The sequence below is a fragment of the Eschrichtius robustus genome, chromosome 5 (genome assembly GCF_028021215.1).
Source record: "Eschrichtius robustus isolate mEscRob2 chromosome 5, mEscRob2.pri, whole genome shotgun sequence".
NCBI lineage: Eukaryota > Metazoa > Chordata > Mammalia > Artiodactyla > Eschrichtiidae > Eschrichtius > Eschrichtius robustus.
Window position 1 is genome coordinate 14700962 of NC_090828.1, and position 22191 is coordinate 14723152.

The 22191-nt window shown below is 40.6% G+C and overlaps 1 protein-coding gene across 1 annotated transcript in view; it reads left to right on the forward strand.

The window, feature by feature from the left end:
- Positions 1 to 22191, forward strand: part of AP1S3 (adaptor related protein complex 1 subunit sigma 3) — a 52916-nt gene that overhangs the window by 27804 nt on the left and 2921 nt on the right. The window contains exons 2-4 of the mRNA XM_068543758.1: positions 9178 to 9356; positions 11582 to 11690; positions 19719 to 19856. Coding sequence (XP_068399859.1) covers positions 9178 to 9356; positions 11582 to 11690; positions 19719 to 19856 — 426 coding nt within the window. The remainder of the gene's footprint in view (positions 1 to 9177; positions 9357 to 11581; positions 11691 to 19718; positions 19857 to 22191) is intronic.

A 22191-nucleotide genomic window follows, 5' to 3' on the forward strand; every position in this document is an offset into this window, starting at 1 on the left:
AGAAAGAAAGGAACCCTAAAGGACTACCTGCACGTTTGGGCTATCTCTGGACCAAACTCCTTATTTAAGCATTGAGAAGGTGGTTGATGAGACAGAGTGACTGAGAAGGCAAGGTAGCAAATCAGCTAGAAATTGGATGGTTTATTATCCAGAGAAACAGCAGAATGCCTTTCTGGGTACCTATGAAATGGCTGTCACAGACACTTTCCATCAGAATGTGGGGACCAATGAGTGGAAAAGTGACGGGGTAGACATGGAGTGATTCCAAAGATGGAAGCAGGGAATTTTTTGCTTGCCTCAATGAAGATAAATGGGATTGTAAATGGGCTGGGCTGACTCCTGGATGATTCGTTAGCCATAGCAAGTATTTATTGAGAGCTTACTCTGTGCTAGGCTCCGCACTAAAAGGTAGACGTGTGACATCATTGTATCCCTCTAACATTACTGATGTCATTACTGTTGTCATCCCTATCTTATAGATGAGGAGACTGAGGACCAGAGAGGTCAGGTAACTTGTCCAAGTCCACTTAGCTCACAAATGACAGAACCAGGATTCAAATGCAAACTCTCAAGCTGCCTATCACCAGAGTCTTCCCACTTAACAACCAACCTGCTCTACTGCCCCCCAGCCCTGGCCAAGGCCTGGCCTAGTGATAAATGCTCTTCATGTGCTGAATCCAATTTGGGTTGGCCTGGTGGTAAACGCACAGCATGTCCTGGATCAAATCTGAAACAGCGGTGGAGGCACACCATTTGGGTTGGGTGGCATATAGCGAGTTTGAAAAAACGAAAATTTAAATTTCCGGGAACTCCTTGGTGGTCCAGTGGTTAGGACTCAGTGCTTTCACTGCCAGGGGCCTGGTTTCAATCCCTGGTTGGGGAACTAAGATCCTGTAAGCCGTGTGGTACGGCCAAAAAAAAAAAAAAAAAATTTCCAGCGTGCAACTAGTTTGTTTCAAAGGGTCACTAAGTTAGAGGTCTAGCCAGTTGTCCATGAACCTTTGTCCTAAGGACACAAGTAAATGACTTCTGGGAAACTTTGTGGTCTGACATCATCTTCTTTTTTTTTTTTTTTTTTTTTCAAATTGCGGTTTTTCTTTTTTTTTTTTTTTAAATTAATTAATTAATTAATTAATTAATTTTTATGGCTGTGTTGGGTCTTCGTTTCTGTGCGAGGGCTTTCTCTAGTTGTGGCAAGCGGGGGCCACTCATCATCGCGGTGCACAGGCCTCTCACTATCGCGGCCTCTCTTGTTGCGGAGCACAGGCTCCAGACGCGCAGGCTCAGTAATTGTGGCTCACGGGCCCAGCTGCTCTGCGGCATGTGGGATCTTCCCAGACCAGGGCTCGAACCCGTGTCCCCTGCATTGGCAGGCAGATTCTCAACCACTGCGCCACAAGGGAAGCCCTGACATCATCTTCTTATTTCCACCTGGGGCATGCTGGTAACATCTATAATAAAGGTAGATCACTGGAAGCTTAAGCAAATGACCTTTTTAGAGAGAAGGAAACTTGGCTTGTGGAAGAGGGAACTGGAGCCCAATGAGAAAGTGAATACATGAGGCTGGTGAAGAAGCAGTGGATATCCCTTCTTTCTACTTTCTGGAAACCCCTCTGATAGGGGTTCTGACCAAAGGGAGATGCATGAGAGGCAGCAGCCTTGGAGGGTTGGTCTTGTCGCTTTCAGAGCAGGCTTAGAGGAAGGAAATCAGGCTAATTGTTAAAGGGATCATTCCTACGTGCAAGTATAAACTGTGGGACCCCGAAGGAATGAGTGCCCAGACCAGTTGTGGGTAACATTTTTTACAACTGATCTAGCAGAGAGAATAGGGCAGCGGGAGCTCTTGGTTTTTAAATGCTATTAAGCTCTTCCGGCCAGAGAACTGTTAAGCCGGACAGGATAAGCTGCCAGAAGATCTGGCAAATACAGCAAGTGAGAGTTGAGTTTATTGCATCTGGAGAAAAGTAATCCCAGTTACAAGCATATGATCCCAGTAAAACCCCAAACCACAGTGTTCTCTAACCCTTATAGAAAACCCAGTTCTCTCCTCAGAATATTAATGCAGGGCTAGTTGCCGTTTCTCAAAATTCAACACTTCCACCAATATTTACTAAGTCCCTGTTATGAGCAAAAAGTGGAGTTAGACATGATCCAGAAAGAAACATGCAAAATGATAAGGGAATTGAGAAACCCATGGTATGAAAAGAAGCTTCAGAGGTGAATGTCTTTGCTGCACAGGTGAAAGCTAAGGGGGATGTATAGTGAATTGTTAGTACATGAAGGGATAGGTACAGAATCTGCAAAAACTTTTTAATCCATCCTCTCTTTTTAAAATTTATATTAGGAACAGTAAAATTCTGGTCAAATGTTATGTGCTTGAAGTAAAATCAGGGCATAAAATGTATTATTCCACCTGGAAGCTAGTAAACTAATGGCACTCTTATTCATGAACTGGTACAGGTTGAAAAATAAAACTGCCTCAGATAAAATCAAATGAGAGCTCATAACTGATAGTTTAGAATAGTTAATGTATTTAAGGATTTTTCCCTCTAAATTTCAGAGTTTAATATTAGGAGGGAGAAGAGAAAATATCTCAGAATACGTTTTTTTAAAACTAAATTTATTTTTTATTTCTATTTATTTATTTTTGGCAGCATTGGGTCTTCCTTGCTGCCCGCAGGCTTTCTCTAGTTGCGGCGAGCAGGGACTACTCTTTGTTGCGGTGCGCAGGCTTCTCATTGCGGTGGCTTCTTTTGTCGCGGAGCACGGGCTCTAGGCACATGGGCTTCAGTAGTTGTGGCACACAGGATTAGTTGCTCCGTGGCATGTGGGATCTTCCCGGACCAGGGATTGAACCCGTGTCCCCTGCACTGGCGGGTGGATTCTTAACCACTGCGCCACCAAGGAAGCCCCTCAGAATATGCTTTTAATGTCACTGTCAAATACAGGCATTCCACCATCCCTTATTTATTTATTTTTAATTCCTTAAAAAAATTTAAAATCTAAGTAATATAGGTACATAGTTAAAAAAAATCAAACAGACATATTTATAATGAAACACAGCAGCTCTTTTCGTTTACCACGTTCTTCTCCTAGAGGTAATTACTTTCAATAATTGCAGTCTTTCTTTGGGTAGTTACGTCTACGTTTCTAAATAATATGCTTACGCTGGCAGTTTTCTACTCCTAATTCTTTACATTGTCTCCTGCCTTCCTGTCATGGTAATTGGGCATTTACTTCCTTCTCACACACGTATTTCCTCACTTCTCTTTCTCCCAAAGTAGTTTTAAGGATGATGATTTCTTGCTTGTATCATTTCTTTTTCTGGAGTTTATATTTTTTCCACTGGCCTGGTTTTCTATGTATCTATCCCTGTTTTTTCCCACCAATGCACTAGCAGATCTTTCAGATGGCTATCAATATTTTTTCCAACTGTAAAAAGAAATGAAATGATCAATAAATTCTATTTCTCCCTTCCCCTCCCCCTCCTCCAGCCTCCGCCACTTCCGTCTGGAATGCTGGCTTTCTTGGTCTGATATGTGGCTGTCATTCTGGCCTTTCCTTTCAGCATCATTTTGCTTTGCGTTCCTTGTGCCCTAGGTAACCATATCTAACTCTTTTCTACTCTTTGCTCAGAGACGTCTTACAGTGGCTTCCTAAGAAAGATATACTGAGTGCGAATTTCTTTATTTTTCTCTCTTTATTTTTAGTCTTTGCAAGTGTGAAAATTCAAAGGTCGTTTCCCCTCTTTCACTCGATTGATAATTTGGTTGGATGTAGGCCTGTAGTCTTCCAACAAATGCAGGTGAGGAGTCCAATGTTCTTTTGTTTTGTTTTGTTTTTTTAAATGTTTATTTCTTCATTTATTTGGTTGTGCTGGGTCTTAGTTGCGGCAGGTGGACTCCTTAGTTGTGGCACATGGGCTCCTTCGTTGCGGCATGTGGGCTCCTTAGTTGTGGCATGCAAACTCTTAGTTGCGGCATGCATGTGGGATCTAGTTCCCTGACCAGGGATTGAACCCAGGCCCCTGCATTGGGAGAGTGGATTCTTAACCACTGCACCACCAGGGTAGTCCCCTGATGCTCTTTTGATTGCTGATCCATTGAGTGTGAACTTATTTTTTTTTTTTTTTGAGTGTGAACTTTTTGTCCTCCTGGAATCTCTTAGGCTGCTCTCCTTATCATAACTGTTCTGAAGTTTCATGCAATGTACTTTTAAAATTCATTGTGCTGGGCACGTGATGAGCCTTCTAATCTAAAGTCTCATCTTGTTAGACCTAGGACATTTTTTGAATTCTTTCTTTGAGATTTTCTTCCTCTCCATTATCTCTGTTGTAGCTCTCTGGATTTTGCACCTTCTGGGTTGACCCCTTATTAGTTTTATTTTTTCCTCTAATTTTCCATCTGTTTTTCTGTTTGTTCCGATCTCTTAGAGAATCCTCTGACTTTATTTTGGTTATTTTAATTTGCAAGAGTTTTTTCTCTTTTTTCCCCAATAGAATGCTGTTTTTGTTTTATTGATATAGGAACTCCATCTTCTTTGAACTCTCTGAGCATATTCATGTTCGTGTGTGTGTATATGTGTGTGTGTGTGTAACAGTTTGTTCTGCTCCGTGCTTTCTTACTGTACCAGTGCTTAATTTTTTTCTATTTGTTTTTTTCAGTCTCTTTCTTTGACATTAGAGACTATTCTCAAATGTCTGGTAATCCTTGGCCTCTGCTCATATTTAAAAGTGGGTGCTAAGATGCTAATAGGCAGTTCTGAGGGCATAGTCAGGTGGCCTGAAAAGCTCCATTGTTAGTACATAGAGGTCTTTTCTCTGCCATTTAGTGTCTCCCGGGAGGAATCATTCCATTTCCTGATTAGGAGATGGGTTTTTTTATACAACAAAGTTGGTGGTAGAGGTGCAGGGACATGTTTCTCTCTTAGTGAAGATACATATATAGCTTTGCAGGCTCTGAATTACGTTTAAGATCCAGGAGGGTTGCAGGTGTCTCTAAATATTTCTTCTTACAGGCATAGACTGCTTGTGTAAGGTCTCTGAGAGCCTTAAGTAGAGAAGAAATACGGCATTGCACAAATTTGAGCTTCTCAGGTTGAGTAAACCGTGCCTTGTTTGGATCATCATTGGCAGCTGCTTGCTATCCATTACTGACTGGGGGCCAGAGGAAGCCGAGCTAAGAGGTGCTTCAACTGCATGACCTCCACTAAATTTCTGTGCCCTTGAATAAAGCAGCTGGGAACTTACTGAGGAGTGTTTGTATGTGCATGTGTGCTATGTGTGTACACATGCGTGAGTGTCCTCACTTAGCTGTAATCCCCTGGAAATGCCACGGGTGGTCCATGCCAACCACTCTGTAGGTAGACCTTTAGCCAGTGTCCCTGTTTTTAGAACTTTGTGGAGCCATGGTACCCACAAGTGCTGCCCTCAGGCTTTCTCTGGGAGAGTTGGCTGGTTTGTCTTTGTAATCTGCCTCTTAAGCTACGATTTTCCTTATTTTGCTAAGTTAGTTATCACTCTTCTGTCTCCTTCCATCTTCCAAAGATTTGTTGAAATCTCTTGGCTGCTATCACATCCCCTGTCATTCTCCTAGTCTTTGAGGGTTAATGCATTTAAGAAACTTCTACTGTTGTCATTTTAGTGACATTTTGGGAGGTAGAGGAGATAAAGCCCTGTGGTTTAATTCAATATGTTTACTTTGGGTTTTTTTTTTTTTTTTTTGTATTCTTCATCATGATTAAAAGCACTTCAAGGTAAAGAACCAAGTTTTACGTTGTAGGTTCATAGTGCACAGAGTAGGCCCTCAGTAAATATGCGTTGAGTGAATAAATGATCTGTGTCCTAAGGTCTCTAAAATACAATTAATTCAGCTGCCAATGTGATTATTTCCTCTGCGATTGTCTTAGGTTAACCTTGAATGAGGGAGGGGAGATGTCAGTGAAATCAGATGCCTTACCTAAGGCCAGAGCATTTGGGCCAAATGTAAGAAGTCAGCCTTGCTCATCACACTTCGTTGGATGTTATGGTTGTTTCTGGAGTTGGCGTTTCCCAGAAGAGGATTACCAATCAGCCTCTCCATTATTCCTTTCTTGCCAGCACTATTATTTATTTATTTTTTTTAATTTTTTTTTTTTTTTAAGGTTTGCATTTTTTTTTTTTTAATTTATTTATTTATGGCTGTGTTGGGTCTTCGTTTCTGTGCGAGGGCTTTTTCTAGTTGTGGCGAGCGGGGGCCTCTCTTCATCGCGGTGCGCGGGCCTCTCACCATCGCGGCCTCTCTTGTTGCGGAGCACAGGCTCCGGACGCGCAGGCTCAGTAGTTGTGGCGCACGGGCCCAGTTGCTCCGCGGCATGTGGGATCTTCCCAGACCAGGGCTCGAACCCGTGTCCCCTGCATTGGCAGGCAGATTCTCAACCACTGCGCCACCAGGGAAGCCCGAGCAGGGCTTTTTAACTTGCTTTCTTTTCACTGGCCATGTCTTGGTTTTCAAGTCCTTATTAACAGATGTTTCCTTTCTAAGAAAGAATAGTTTATTAAGAAGACCTCGAATTCTATAGGTTGGGGGAGGGGATGCTCTGAGGGGAGAGCTTGGTCTGTTGGTCTTTGGATATTATCCACCGACTGAGTTTGTATGATTTGTGCTGTGACACTCAGAGCCAAATCTCTTTAATAAAAAGAGTTGAATATTTTATTTGTAGAAAGTTTTAAAATTTTAATTATTTTGGCTCCTAGTATATATTGTTCCCTCCATGACACAATTAACCTCAATAATGAATTTTATTTTTTTTAAAACAAAAGAAACACGCCACAGAATAAATTGTGATTCTAAACTTGATCTTCTCATACCGTGGATTGAGAAAACTTAATCTCATAAAATAAAGATCGGACCATCTGACAATTTCTGAAAAACAAATCTTCCGTACCTCCCAGGCTCCACGGTAAATTTCTACAGCGTCTTCTATTCATTGAAAGCTTTCAAAATTCATTGAAATAGGAATGTGCATTTCAAATACACACTTTGAAACTTAATTGAAAATAAAATCAGGTTTCTTCCTAATGTGGTCAACACACTATTTATATTGTAAACATTTATTGTGATGCCAAACTGTATCTTGAGATGGTTGATTCTAAAACTCTCAGCCAAGTAACCCACAAAGTGGAGTAAAGAGCTTACATTTGAGACTTAGTTTGAACTTGAGAAAGGTGCCAAGAACGCCCAATGGGACAAGGACAGTCTCTTTAATAAATGGTGTTGGGAAAACTAACATCCACACACAGAAGAATGAAATTGGACCATTATCTCACTTCACATACAAAAATCAACTTAGAATGATTAAAGACTTAAATGTAAGGCCTGAAACTGTAAAACTATTAGAAGAAAACCTACGGAAAATGCTTCTTGACATTGATATTGACATTGACGTTGATCTGGGCAATGATATTTTGGATACGACTCTAGAAGCACAAGCAACAAAAGCAAAAATAGACAAATGGGATTGCATCAAACTAAAAAGCCTCTGCACAGCAAAGGAGACAACAAAGTAAACAGACAACTTATGGAATAGAAGAAAATTTTTGCAACCATACATCTGTTAAGGGGTTAATACCCAAAATGTACAAGGAATTCAAACAAGTCAATAGGAAGAAAACAAATTATCCAATTTTAAAAAAATGGGCAAAAGACCTGAATAGACATATCTCCAAAGAAGACATACCGATGGCCAACAGGTATATGAAAATATGCTCAATATCACTAATCATCAGGGAAATGCCAATCAAAACCACAATGAGACATCATCTTATACCTGTTAGAATGGTTATTATCAAAAAGATAGGAGATAAGAAGTGTTGGTGAAGGTGTGAAGAAAAGGGAACCCTTGCACACTGTTTGTGGGAATGTAAATTGGGATAGCCATTATGGAAAATAGTATGGAGGTCCCTCAAACAATTAAAAAATAGCAATACCATATGATAGTACTTTTGGGTATATTTCCAAGGGAAATCTTACTTCTGGGTATATTTCCAAAGGAAATGAAATCAGTTTCTCAAAGAGATATCTGCACTCCCATGTTCATTGCAGTGTTATTCACAATAGCTAAGACATGTAACCAACCTAAGTGTCCATTGACAGATGAATGGATAAAGAAAGTATGCTGTGTGTATGTGTATACATATGTACATACACATACAATGGAATATTATTCAGCCTTAAAAAGAAGGAAATCCTGTAATTTGTAACAACGTGGATGAACCTAGAAGACATCATGCTAAATGAAATAAGACAGGCACAAAAAGACAGATACTACATGATCTTACTTATATGTGGAATCTAAAAACATCAAACTCACAGAAGCAGAGAGTAGAACAGTGGTTACAAGGGATGGGGAGGTGGGAGAAATGGAGAGATGCTGGTCAATGGGAACAAAGTTGCAGTTATGTAAGATGAATAAATCTAGAGATCTGGTGTACAGCATGCTGACTATAGTTTATGATACTACATTGAATACAGGCAATTTGCTAAGAGAGTATATTTCAGGTGCTGTCATCATACACAAAAACTGAGAACTGTGTGAGGAGATAATATGTTAATTACCTTGACTATAGTAATCACTTCACCATGGATATGTATACCAAATCATCATGCTGTACACCTTAAATATATATATAATTTTTATTAAAAAATTAGAATATGGTCCCCTTCTAGTTTTCTCACTTTTCCCCCTTGCTTCATCCTTATTTCCTTCCCTTCTCTTCTTTATGTCTATATTATCATTTGGTTTCTATACTTGTGATATGAAACAAGAGTATAATTTTTAAAGTAAACCCTTCTACTGTTTTTAACTTTTTTTTTGGCTTGTGAAGGAAGAATTTAATATTTTCTCAAAAGAGTTCTATTCTGCCTTGATATATTTTTTCTCACTATGAGTCTGTGACTCATAAAAGAAAACTTATCTCTCTCCTATAGTATAAATAAGCTATGTTTGTGGTGTATACATTTCTTTGTTCTTTTTCGGTTAAATGTAAGTGTCAGATGGGATAGTTTTCATGCTGGTAATTATTTTTTTCCTCTGTTCAGAATAATCCTTTGTAAACCCTGCTGCTGTATTTTAATATCTATGGTAGAATGATTTGGCTGACCAAATTCTGTTTTTTCTTCTCTCCTTTATTTGCTCTAGATTCATTTCATATTGCTCTTCAGTCGACAAGGGAAATTACGGCTGCAGAAATGGTACACTACTCTCCCTGACAAGGAAAGGAAAAAGATCACCCGGGAAATCATTCAGATTATTCTCTCTCGTGGTCAGAGGACAAGCAGTTTTGTTGATTGGAAGGAGCTAAAACTTGTTTATAAAAGGTGTGAGTAACGTTATGAGAACTGAATTTCTTATTACTATTTGGTTTGTTTAGTCCTGAGCATTTTAGATTGCAACACCAATTCTATCATTTGCTGAAATCTTTGAAGGCTGGAGCCCAAATGTTTGTACCAGTAGACTAAATAGAAGAGAACTCTCATTTATTGAAAGGCTTTCCATGTGCCAGGATGGATTCTAGATACTTATTCTAGATACTTAATTTATGTGTTGATAATGCACACATGCATTCAAGAAATTATGAGCATCTATTATATTTCCAGCACTGTTCTAATGACTGTGCATACAGTAGCAAACAAGACACAGAACATTCCTGCTCTCTTGGAACTTATTCATCTGTTAAGCAAACAAAACAGTTTCAGTTAGTAACAAATGCTATAGAAAAAAGGTTAACATGATAGAGAGATGGCAGCTCTTTATTATTCACGTTGCAGATGAGGAAACTGAAGCCGCTGAGAGTTTAAGTAATTAGTTCCCAGTCACAGTAATTGAGTGGTAATCAGCAGAGTCAGGATTCAAATCCAGATTTTTCTGACTTTAAAGACTGTATATCCTCTCTTTACTGTACCTGCTTGCCATGGCAAGACCATACTAGAAAGGGACCTCAATTTCTAGGTGAGGAAACTGAGGCCCTGAGAGGTAAAGCCATTTTGCTCATAAAGACCCAGATAACTGATGCCTAAACCGGGACCAGAACACAGCCGATCTGACCCTGCATCCAACATCATACTGCAACTTTCAGAGGGAAAACACACATTAGAAAGGGATGTGTTTGCTCTCACAAGGTGTGTTTATAAAACTGGAAGGGGAAAGACAGAGGTAACATCAAAGGCTGTATTCAATGGAGTAAATTACCAGGAAGTGCCTGGAGCAAGCTTCTCTTGCTGGGCCCAGGGTCAAAACTTTTCGTACTAGCATCGTGGGAGATGTCAGCAAAGGCCCCTTATAGTGATAAGCATCCCAGGGATAGAAAGACAGAGTCCCAGAAATACTTGCCGACAAAAGGCTTGTCCCTACTCTCTGCCTGGTTTCTACAACTTGGGGTTCAATTGTGATTTAAACCATTACATGAAGAATAGGCTTCAGCAATTCTCTCAACAGATATCTATAACTACTGAGTAAACAACGGTGAACAACTCAGACTCAGTACCTGCCTTTGGGAAGCCACTGATTTAGTGGGGGAGAGACAGGCCATGAAATACGGAACGAAGAGCTCTGGATGCGGGCTTCCCTGGTGGCGCCGTGGTTAAGAATCCGCCTGCCAATGCAGGGGTCATGGGTTCGATCCCTGGTCCAGGAAGATCCCACATGCTGCAGAGCAACTGAGCCCATGCACCACAACTACTGAGCCTGCGCTCTAGAGCCCACGAGCCACAACTACTGAGCCCACGCGCCACAACTACTGAAGCCCACATGCCTGGAGCCCGTGCTCCGCAACAAGAGAAGCCACTGCAGTGAGAAGCCCGTGCACCGCAACGGAGAGTAGCCCCCGCTCACCACAACTAGAGAAAGCCCGCGTGCAGCAACCAAGACCCAACGCAGCCAAAAATAAATAAATAAATAAAATAAATTTATAAAGAAAAAGAAAGAGCTCTGGATGCTCTGTGAGGGAGGCACAGGAATGCATAGCAGGGGCATCCAGTGCAGTCAGAGAGGACAGAGATTTCCTGGGGGAAAGGACATCCAAGCTCAGAGCTACAGGAGAAGTAGGAGTGAGCCACATGTATGGGGTGAGGAGGAGTATTTTAGGCAGAAGAAACACACATGGGAGGGGAGGACTTGATAAGCTGAGGATGGGAGACACACTGCAGTACAGTATGAAGTAAGAGGGTGGGCACGTGGGCCCCTGGGCCCCTTGGTCAGGGCTCTGGAGTTTAGAAAGGACAATTCACAATCCAGGGCGGGGCATGAACGGGCACCCTGATTGCCATGGGTCAAAGGACTCTGTCCCCTGATCACAGCTCCTCAAGGTAAAGTTTTGAGGACCTTTCACATAATTAACAGAAGTAACCCAATCCCCACCATATTTTTTATACATTCTATTTTACATTTTGGGAGGATATTGGATATGATGAATAATGATTTCCCTCTTGGATGTGGACAGGAGAATCCCCGGAGAGGAAGTGGTAACTGCATATTCATGGAAAAAACCATCTTCAGGTTGTGTAATGTGCCATTATATTTTACGTTATCTTCTTTTCTTTTCAAGGTATGCTAGTTTATATTTTTGCTGTGCAGTAGAAAATCAGGACAATGAGCTCTTGACACTAGAGATTGTGCATCGTTATGTGGAGATGCTGGACAAATACTTTGGAAATGTAAGTGGTGTCCTGGTCTCTAGAATGAGTCAGTCTCCACCCCAGCTCTGACTTCAGTTCTGTCTGTCATCACATTCCTTCTCTCTCTCAAGTCTAAAATATGAACTGCATTTGCACCGAGGATCAGAATGCAAGGCTTTCCCCCTTTCCTGTAATTCTTAGTAAATGGAAGATCCAGAGCTTTCCAGAGGCAGGTGGTATGTGTATGTCCAGACCACAGCCACACTAGACACCTTGTTTCAATAAACTAGAATTTAATTGTGAAGGATTCCTTGATATTTTGTTCTTTACTCCCCATTGACTGTCTTCTCTTTTCTATTGTGACTTTTTATCCTCTCTCTGGTTTCTTTTACTAAGCTCCAAGTGTTCTTTAATATTATTTATACATAAGAAAAAAAAGAACAAAACACCAGACAAACAAAACCAAAATCCTTTTCCTTCACATTGCTATTCAGTCTCCATGCATTTACTGCCAAGGAATACACTCTACGAGGTGCCCTGATCCCCAGAACACATTCACTCTGCGGCAGCTTATGACTTGGCTTCATCTTTACTCCTCCAAGGAAATCATAATGGTCAACACCAGTGATGCTGCTTTAATCTTCACCTGCCTTAACCTCTCTGCAACACTGGACCCTTGCTCAGTGCAATCCTTTCTTTAAATCTGCTCCTCTTTATTTTGCCCTGACACTGAGTTCTGCTAATTCTCATCCTGTGTTTCTGAAGGCCCCAACTTGGTTTCTTCCCCAGCTCCCTCCCTCCCCCTGCCCTCTAAATGCCCTCCTCCTCTTTCTTTCTTCTCTCCTGTGTGTCTACTAGACTCTCTCTCCTGGAAATCCATCACCAGATGACTCTTCTTCACTTTGCTGATGACGGTCTTCACTGGGCTTCTGACAGTCACCTCAGTCTTCGCGTGACAAGAAAAAATCAGCTCCTGAAAACCTGTTCAGTCTTGTGCTTGAAATTATTATGTCCTAGGATCTTTCAATGCAGAAGGACAGTGTTCCTTACATATTTCTCCACCCTTTACTTAAGTCTGCCTCTGTCTATTCAAATTGGATGAAAATTCATCTCGTTTCACTCTCACTAGTATAGTTTCACTTGGGATTACAGTTTTGCTTTTCCTTTAAACCTCACCTCTCCCCCTTTCTGCCTCTGGGCTCATCTCTGCCTGCCTTTCCTGGCCTGTTTGTTACCATTTTCCTTCCAATGCACAGATAGATCTCTGGTGACATTCAGTCACTCTCCTCCATCTTTAATGAATACAATTCAAATTTCTTAGCTTGGCATTTACTCATTGTAAACACTGGTCCCAGACCACTGCTCCAACCTTCTCACTTCTCTGTCTTTTTACCCCTGACATATCCAGGGCTCCAGCGACACGGAGCAGCCTTGTATCATCCTCAACTTGTACAGGATTTGCCTGACCACCAAATTGCCAGTATCTCGAGATCATGACCTGGGACTTATCTGTTCGATTTTTCAACACTTGGAACCAGCTCTGGGCCAGATTTTAGAGAATGTTCCAGAAACATTTTATCTAGTTCACAGTCTCAAGAAATGAATCAGTGGATTAGGAAAATGTTTTCTTCTCAGTAATACTCTCTTCCCTATTTCCTGGCTCACTGAAGATTTTTATTAAGTGCTGTTAGGAGAATTTGCTTTCAGAAGAGTTTTCTGTACTGTATTCTATATAATGGAATGAACAGCAGTTGAAGTATTGCTTAAGGTTTTATCAGATTTGTTGCAACAGTTTTCACAAGGATGAGTACCTGAAAGGTTTCTGAAATAATTTTCCCTCCCTCTCTCCCTCTCTTTGATTCTTCTTATTTTTTTTTTGTCTTTGTAAGTTATGTTATAAGACGTAAATATTGCTTCAGAGATTTCAGTTTGTTGGTCAGCGTATAGAAATAATAAGACAGACCATTTTTCTTTTGCTCTCTCCTGGTTCACCAAGTTTATTTTCATTTTTTTAAAGAGAGATTTGCAAATATATAGTGGCAAGTTTTCAAACCTGAGATTATTTAATTTTATGCTTTCAATTATTCAGAGGAATTCTGACATTGCAGTACTTTCTTTTGAAATAAACCGCAGACTTGGCCTTTAGCAAAACCCTGAAACAGTTCTCCTGAGGCCCAGAGATTCCCATAGCCTGCCTTTCCCCCCTCATTTCCACACTCTGGTTTGACCTGTTGTGTTTTCTTAGATTTATCCAACTGTGATCATGTGAATTGGGATTGAATTTTATCTCAATCTTATCTGACCAAATATCAGATATTTCAGAACACGTTGCTTTCTCGAGAGAATTTGAATCAACTTCACTAATTCTAAGTCCAGTTAAAGTGTCAGTAGAATCAGGATGCATTCCTATTTCTCTAATATTATTAATTTTTCATCCTATTTTGGCATACCTTTAGAAGCTCTGTCTTTGTCATGAACCAAAATTTAATTCACTAAAAAAAATTCAATGAATCTTTCATTAAGCTAAGAGCAGCTAAGAGCAGTTCAAGCCTCTGTGCCCAGTACATGTTCAATTCTTATTAATTCGCTGTGATGAGTAAGCCCAGCAATACTGATTCTTATGACATTGTCTCAGGAATGATATATTTCTCTTTGGTTTTCTTTTCCTCTTGTGTTAATCCTGAAGGTTTCCTTGAATTTTGCCCTTATATTATCCCAGAAAAAAACTCTGTACTGAGTTTCTCATAAGACTAGAAAATATTACCTTCCTATGACAGATAAATCAAAATCTCTGTCTACTAATTTATGTTTTTTTTTTTTTTAGCACTTTTCAATTCCCGGGAGATTTACAAGGATTAACTAGTTAATCTTTCGGTCTTCAGTAAGTAGCATGAAGCCCAGTTTATAGAGGCTAAGAGGCCAATGCCTCAGAGTCTCACAGTAGATAAGGGTCAGTTTGAGGACTTAGACACCTGCCATATTTTCCCATTACAGGCTGTTATGTGAGGTTTTACTGATGCCCCCAGACGGTGCAGAGGTTGCTGTGCTGGAGAGGTTCTGTCTTGATTCAGGGAGTTTTCTTGTTGTCGGGGGAGGGGTGCTCTATGTCCTGCTGGATCCTGGTGTCAGCTGGCTTTCTCACCAAACCCATGATTTGACTCATCATAGATCTCTATTTCACAGATAAGAAAAATGACATTCAAAAAGTTGAATAGAAATATTTACTCTGCTCATCTCATGGGGGCTATTATGAGGATCAAAGACATAGTGTAATTAACAATACTTATAAACTGTCAATCGCTATGTAACTGTACTTTGCATTATTATTTTATACATCCTTTTATGCATTTGCTGTACATAACTTGAACTTTTTGTACTTACTTTAGAACAGAATTCAGTAAGGGAAGGTCCCTCTTAGATTCTATCCAAAAAGAGTTAGTTATTTAAATGCCAGAAATAATCTCACTACATCATGTATTATGCTATAACAGAAGTCCCTCAAGCCAAATTATAGTAAAATTGTAGTAAAGCACAAGGCTAGGAGATCAAAGATAACATTAAATTACCACTGCTTTTTCCTTTTATAAGCTTTCTTCCAGAATAGAGAGATATGAGAAAATGAGAAAAAATAAGGAAAGAGGCTCATGTGTTTATTAACACAGAAGCCATGTGCTTTTGCGGAATTAGATGGAGTGCAGTCATCTGAGCATCAAGGGTACATTTCTGATATACTGGGTCAGTGCCCCGAAGGTAGAATTAGAAGTAGTATTTGAATAATTAGACAGTAGCTAAAGAAATCTACATTATGTCTCAGGTTCTGAGGTGTTTTCTTTTCTTACTCTCAGGTACAATAACCCCTTGGGGTTAGACTCAATAGCAAATAGAGTCGTATTTTGAAGTTGCTGTATATGAATGACTAGCTTGTTTGTAACATTCTCTATAAGGCCAGTAGAACTTGTGTAGCCATTTCCCTTATAATCTGGAGATAGTAACTGTATAATCAAGGTGTGTGTGTGTGTGTGTGTGTATCTGGCTTTGCATATTACCTAACCTTATCCCTACCCCTTGAAACTAGGTGCAGTAAATTAATTGCCCCGTGGCCATTGGCAAGCCCTACAGCCTTGGGGATGGGTTGCTGCTAGGAGAGAGGAGAGTGAGGTATGAGAAGTTCCCAGAGAACTTGCATTAGTATCTGTCAAGTTCACTTTGCAGGATTCTGGTTGCTCGTTTCTTCTCATGAGGTTCCTGTCTGTCCTGGATTCCTGGTCTACACCTGCCTTGAACTCTGGGGTTCCTCCCCAGCTCTTGCTACTATAAATCCTGACTTCCCACCTCTTCTGATCTCTGGTAACTGCTTACTTCTTGTACCTTCTTTAATGTGCATGAATGTCTAATCTACTGTGCTTTCTGTTTATCGATATTGTTTAAAATTGCAAAATAATGCGTATTGTTACATATCCTTCTAGACATATACAGTTTTTTAAATAAAAAATGGTATTGTATTATGCATATTATTCTGCAACTTTCTTTTGTTCCCCTTACCAGTCTATCTTAGAGCTATTTCCACGTCTATTCATGGAAATCTACTTCATTCTTTCCAACTTTATTCATGGAATTCCCATGGTATATAATATGATACACAAGTAGGGGTAGACCATACTTTATTTAAGCAATTCTATCATGGCTGGATTTTTGAGTTGTTTCCAATTTTTATTATAAATGATGCTGCCATCATCCTTGTTGTTAATATATATTATTATGCACTGGTTTGGGTATAGCATAGGAATAAATTCCTTGCGGAATTATTGGGTCAAAGGATTTATACATTTGAAACTGATGGACACTACAATTTGAGCCTTCAAAATGCCTATAAAATTTACAAATTCCACCAACAGTGAGTGTGAGTACCTATTTATCCATACACTTAACCAGCAATGGATATTATCTCTTCTTAATAGTCAGATGGTCATTAATTCAATTTGCATTTTTCTGATTACTAGTGAGGCTGTATATATTATTAGATGTGCATTGGCCTTTTCCATTTCTTGCCTTGTCTATTAATTGCTTCTTGACAGCCTTTATTTGATTTTTTATGTTGTGGTGTTTATCTTAGGGATTCATGAGAATTCTTTCTATATCATGGATACTATGCTTTCCTTTCTGTTATATATGTTGCAAATACTATTCCCAATCCATTGTTGTACTTTTAACCTGTACTCTGATCTCTACATTTTTGCCTGGGAAGCTCAATTCTAGTCTCATTCAAATTCCTGGAGTGAGTGTTCTAGAAATAAAGGGGTTTATAAGCTGAGAATATTTCCTTCTGTGATGCCATCCTTTTTCTGATGGTTGTTCTCAAGAGGGAACCCTAAAGTTCTGGGGAAGTCCTGGATTATAGTATCATGTCCCAGTGAATACACTCTTATTTTTAACTGGTTTTACACATATATGTGTGTGTATGTGTATGTGTGGAGAGAGAGAGAAAGAGACAGACCCTGTAGGGAGGGGGAAATTAGCTGTGTGTGTGTGTATATACATGCACACACACATACACACTTGTTGATTTGATGCTGTTTTCTAACGAATGAAGAGACCATAACCTTTGCAGATTCATTAGATTAGTTTTTCTGAGCTGGCGATTTATTATAGTGGTTTTCTACTTATTTGTTCTTATGCTTCTAGATTCAGTTGGATCTGTCAATATAAACCATTTTCCTTGGAGAGTCTGCAAGTTTATTGACCTAAATCCTAAATATATGGAGCAATTTGTTAAAATATTGGCATCCATTTTATGTAAAGTCATAGAATTCAGCAGGATCAGAGGATTGTTGATCTGGGAAGCCATTAGTCCCCAGCATCATAAAAATAAGGCCTGTGTGGTGGCCGACTCATTCATTTATCCTGCGAACATTTATTGCATCCTACTATGTGCCAGGCTCCAGAGGTATATGGATGACTAAGACAATTTCTGTACCTGAGCTCACAATACAAGGGGAAGTGATTGATAAGTAAACGTATACTTGGGCACACAAGATGTAAGAGAACACAAAGGAAGTGATGCAGAATCTCTATGGGAGAAAAGAGGATTTGGGGGAATCATTGTGCTCATACCTTTTGAATTTGGCCTTGAAAAATGAGTTTGATTTTGCCAGCAGAATAAAGGAAAAGACATTTGGGGAACATTCCAGGATTTCTGGAATGTGCAAAGGGCAAAGGCATGAAAGAACGGGGTGAGTTTGTGGAATGTGTAGCTTTAGCATGGTGTGAGTACCGGCACAGGAAGCCAGAGAGCTGGGCTGTAAAGATTCCTATATGCCATGCTGAGGAATCAAAACTGTCCTGAACAGAAGACCTCACCCAGGAAAGGACCCAGATCAGCATTTTAGCAAAGTGCTAGTGGTCATTGGACTCACGTGGGTAGACACCACCTAGAAAGTCACTGCAGCACCCCAAGCGAGAGACATTGCAGGCCTGAGCAAGGGCGAAAATGGACAAGAGGTTAGGGGTTCATTTACAAGATGGAATCAATAGAAATTGGTGATCAATTTGAGAGGGATGAGATCAAGGGGGAGAGAGGAATGAGAGGGAGGGGAACTGAAGCTGGACTGTAGAATGAATTAGATTGAGCCACGAGATAGAGCTTGCAGCTGCTAAGCAAAATAGGGACTAAAGGGAAAAGAATATGCTTGATTCAGTTTGGAATACGGGGACGTAGACTGAGGAATATCCAGGCAGAAATGTCTGGTGAGTGGGTGAAAATATTGGATTAGCGCTGCAGAGGGAGATCAGGCCCAGACAAAGATCTCACTTTGTTAAGCCACCTGCATGGAAGACCCAGATGTAGAGAGTCAATGAGGTTATCTAGGAGAATGTACATGTTGCAAAGAGAAGAGGCTCTCTTGGGAAGCACCAGTCTTTAAGAAGAAGGTGGGTCCCTAGAATGTAAGCATCCTGCTGCAGAGATGTTTGTTTTGCCGATTGATGTGTCACAAGCATTCTGTAAATACTTCTTAAATGAATGCAAGTTTCCGGGGGGAGATAAATCATCCAAGGAGCCTGAGAAGGATCATCAGAGATGATCATCAGAAATGATGAGGAGGGAAACGGGCACTGAGTGGTATTGCCAACATCAGGGAGTAAGCAAGAGGAGATTTTCAAACAAGGGATGGGTGAAGTGTATCAGTTGCTGTTGAGCCATAAAGGTGGGAGAGGACTGAAAACTTTCAGTGAGCAAACCTTCCGTAAGGTGTGGAAAGCAAGAGTTGAGGGATATGTGAGAAGGGAAACAGCAAGGATGGTGCCTGAGTGGCTGTCTGGTTGAAACATTGGAATTGAGCCTTATTTGGATTATGGGGAGTGGTCTTGCTACTTGCTACATTTAACCAAATCTATCAGACTCTGCTTTGGTCTGTGACAGTGGTAGCGGTTCTCGACGTGTGGTCCCCACACCAGCATCATTAGCATCACCTGGGAACCCACTAGAAGTTCAAGCTGTCGGGCTTTACCCAGACCTACTGAATCAGAAACTCCAGGGTAGGGCCCAGTAGTGTGTGTTTCAATGAGCTTTCTGGGTGATTGGGATATACTCTGTAGTTTGAGAAGCACCGGCCTGGGACATAATTTTGAGAAAAATTAACACAGTTGAGCTAATTTGCCTCTGAAGAATGAGCTTCTGAGAGTTCTAAAGCTAGGAGCCAAATGTACAGACCAGAGGGCAGGAGCAACGAAGCACTGCCCTCGTGCCTGAAACGCAGGGCGGCTCAGCTTTTATCTGTGCGGATGGAGAGATGAGCTGGGCAGCTTGACTCCTGGACTGAGTCTCAAATTTCCTGTTGTGACATTAAACAATATTATCTAAGGACATGCTCTGCTTTAATAGAATGTGGTTTTACTTTTATTCAGGGCCCGGATTTCCGTAGTTCTACTTTTCTGGCTTTAAAATACCATCTGATATTTTTATCTTTGGTGTGCCACGTGGGTGTCACTGTTGAAAAGCTTGAATCACTGGCCCATGTTTCCCCTGATACTACTGCAAGTTTATCAAAATATTCGTTTTTGTCTTACCAGGTCTGCGAGCTAGATATTATCTTTAATTTTGAAAAGGCTTACTTTATCCTGGACGAGTTTATAATCGGTGGAGAAATTCAGGAAACATCCAAGAAATCTGCTGTTAAAGCCATTGAGGATTCTGATATGTTACAGGAGGTCAGTACACAGTTTCTCATGCCCCGGGAAAAGATGATGGTGGTTCTGTGATGGTGATGGTGGTAGTGGTGATAGATTGGCTGACACTTACTGGGTGTTTACTCTGTGCTGGGTACAGTTTTTTTTTTTTTTAAGATAAATTCTTTACTTTTTAATTTTTATTTTATTTTTAAAATTTTCGGCTGCATTGGGTCTTAGTTGCAGCATGTGGGACCTTTCGTCGTGGCACGTGGGCTCCAGAGCGCATGGGCTCTGTAGTTTGCAGCACGTGGGCTCTAGTTGAGGCGTGCAGGCTCAGTAGTTGTGGCGCACAGGCTTAGTTGCCCCGTGGTATGTGGGATCTTAGTTCCTTGACCAGGGATCGAACCCGAGTCCCCTGCATTGGAAGACGGATTCTTTACCTCTGGACTACCGGGGAAGTCCCAGGGTACAGTTTCTAAGTAAGTTACGTGTATTAACTTATTTAATTATCACAGCAACTCTAAGAGGTAGGTATATTGTTACCCTCATTTTAAAGATGAGTAAACTAAGACACAGAGAGGTTTAATGACTGCTCAACCTCACACAGCTAGTAAGCATGGGTTAGAGATTTGAACCCAGGTAATTGGGCTCCAGAGTCTTTGCTCTTCATGTCTGAGCTTTTCAGTGAGGATACCACACTATCGAAAAGGGATTGCATACTTGGTGCTATTCTTTTCAAGAATAATTTTATGGGAGGTATAAAAAGCCTTTCATTAAAATATCTGTGCTGCCCTGGGAAAGGAGACTAGCAATACATCATGATTTTACTTGCCAGGGATACTAGAGCTTTATTATTGAAGATGGCGATCATCATATTAATGAAAATTTCCTACCTTCCTGGGAGGCTGTATGTGTGCTCCTATTTGCATAAATAAATTGGGAATTCTGTGGCTTGCTTGTCAAGGGATAAATGGGCCCTGCAGCAGCCATTTGGTCATGTCCTGACTCTGTGATACTTGTATAAAATACACTGGGGCTTTTCTTGTAGATACAGTCCAGATTTGCATCGTCCCTAATAACGGAACGTACCTACATTAACCCCTTCAGTCCTCCCGTGGGCACTGTGAGAAAGAGCGCTTCACCCCACTGAACTTTGCCCTCCCAGCATGCCTTTGGGGAGCTGGGTTCCATCCCAGCTCTGCCACCTCTAGGTTCTTCTTCTCACAGCATCATTGAATCTATCTTTCTATTTTCATGATAGCTGGTCGGAAGATTCCAGAGCATTATCAAGTGTCTTTTAAAAATTGGCATTAAAGCCATTCTTGCTGCTGTTTGGAAACAAGAGCCTGCTTCAGTTAATAAAACATTAGACACGACTTCCAAGCAACAGTTTTGGCACATCTTTGAGCTGATTACTTGCTCCTGCCCATCTAGGGAACCAGTCCTCAGGTGAATGGATACCAAGAAAGATACAGGGTACCCCTGAGCCTCTGTGCTTGCCTATTAGGAAGCTGATGCATTTATTTCTAGACGTGTTATCACCTCAAAAAAATGCATTTAAACTTTCTGATGTTCACTTGGCTCTCTCCAAATGACACAGGAAGGGAATTTTACAAGGTACTTGAGAAATCGAGTGGTTTGGAAATTCTACATAACCTTTCTTAAAATATGCCAGGGGGTTATTTATAATTCTATCCTCAGGGTCCTTACTGTGGAGTCACCTTATAGGAGAAAGAGACATTTAACAGGGTCTTTGGCACTTCAGTAATTAAAGCTCCTTGAATTAGGGCCAAGATACACCTGGGTTATTTTGAATTTCCCCTCTGTAGGAAGTAGAATTTTAAAGGGCTTGTGGGTTATCTGGTGCTTCTAATTCCATTTAAATCTGGGAAGCAGGTATTGACTGCTATTTCAAGAGAGAGGCCTTTCACAATTAAACATTAATTGGTCATTCCCTGGTGTCCCTGGTGATTGAGTGGAAGGTCTTGATAGGTGGGTCTCAGGGGACCCTCCATTTAGCTGCTGTGTCCCCATAGTGGGCAGGCAGTATCATGACTGCCCTCTAAATCTTTCACTGAATTCACAGCACCTGCCAAATAGAAACAGTGTTACCGGTGTTCTCTTGGGATCTGGTACTTCAGCTAAGTCAATGAACATCTGGGGAGCTGGCTGAAAAATTGACTTTGTATATATGGTTTGCTTTGTATATCTGGTCAGAGCAGTTGAGCATATGAATAGGCACAAGTAATATAATTGTATAAAGAGAAAAAAATTATTGCTTTCTTTTTTCCCTGTCCTTTGGACCTGAGCACGCATTTGTATTGAATACAAACTTAGTTGCTTAAGTTTAAGGGAGGCCTTTGTAATATTGCTT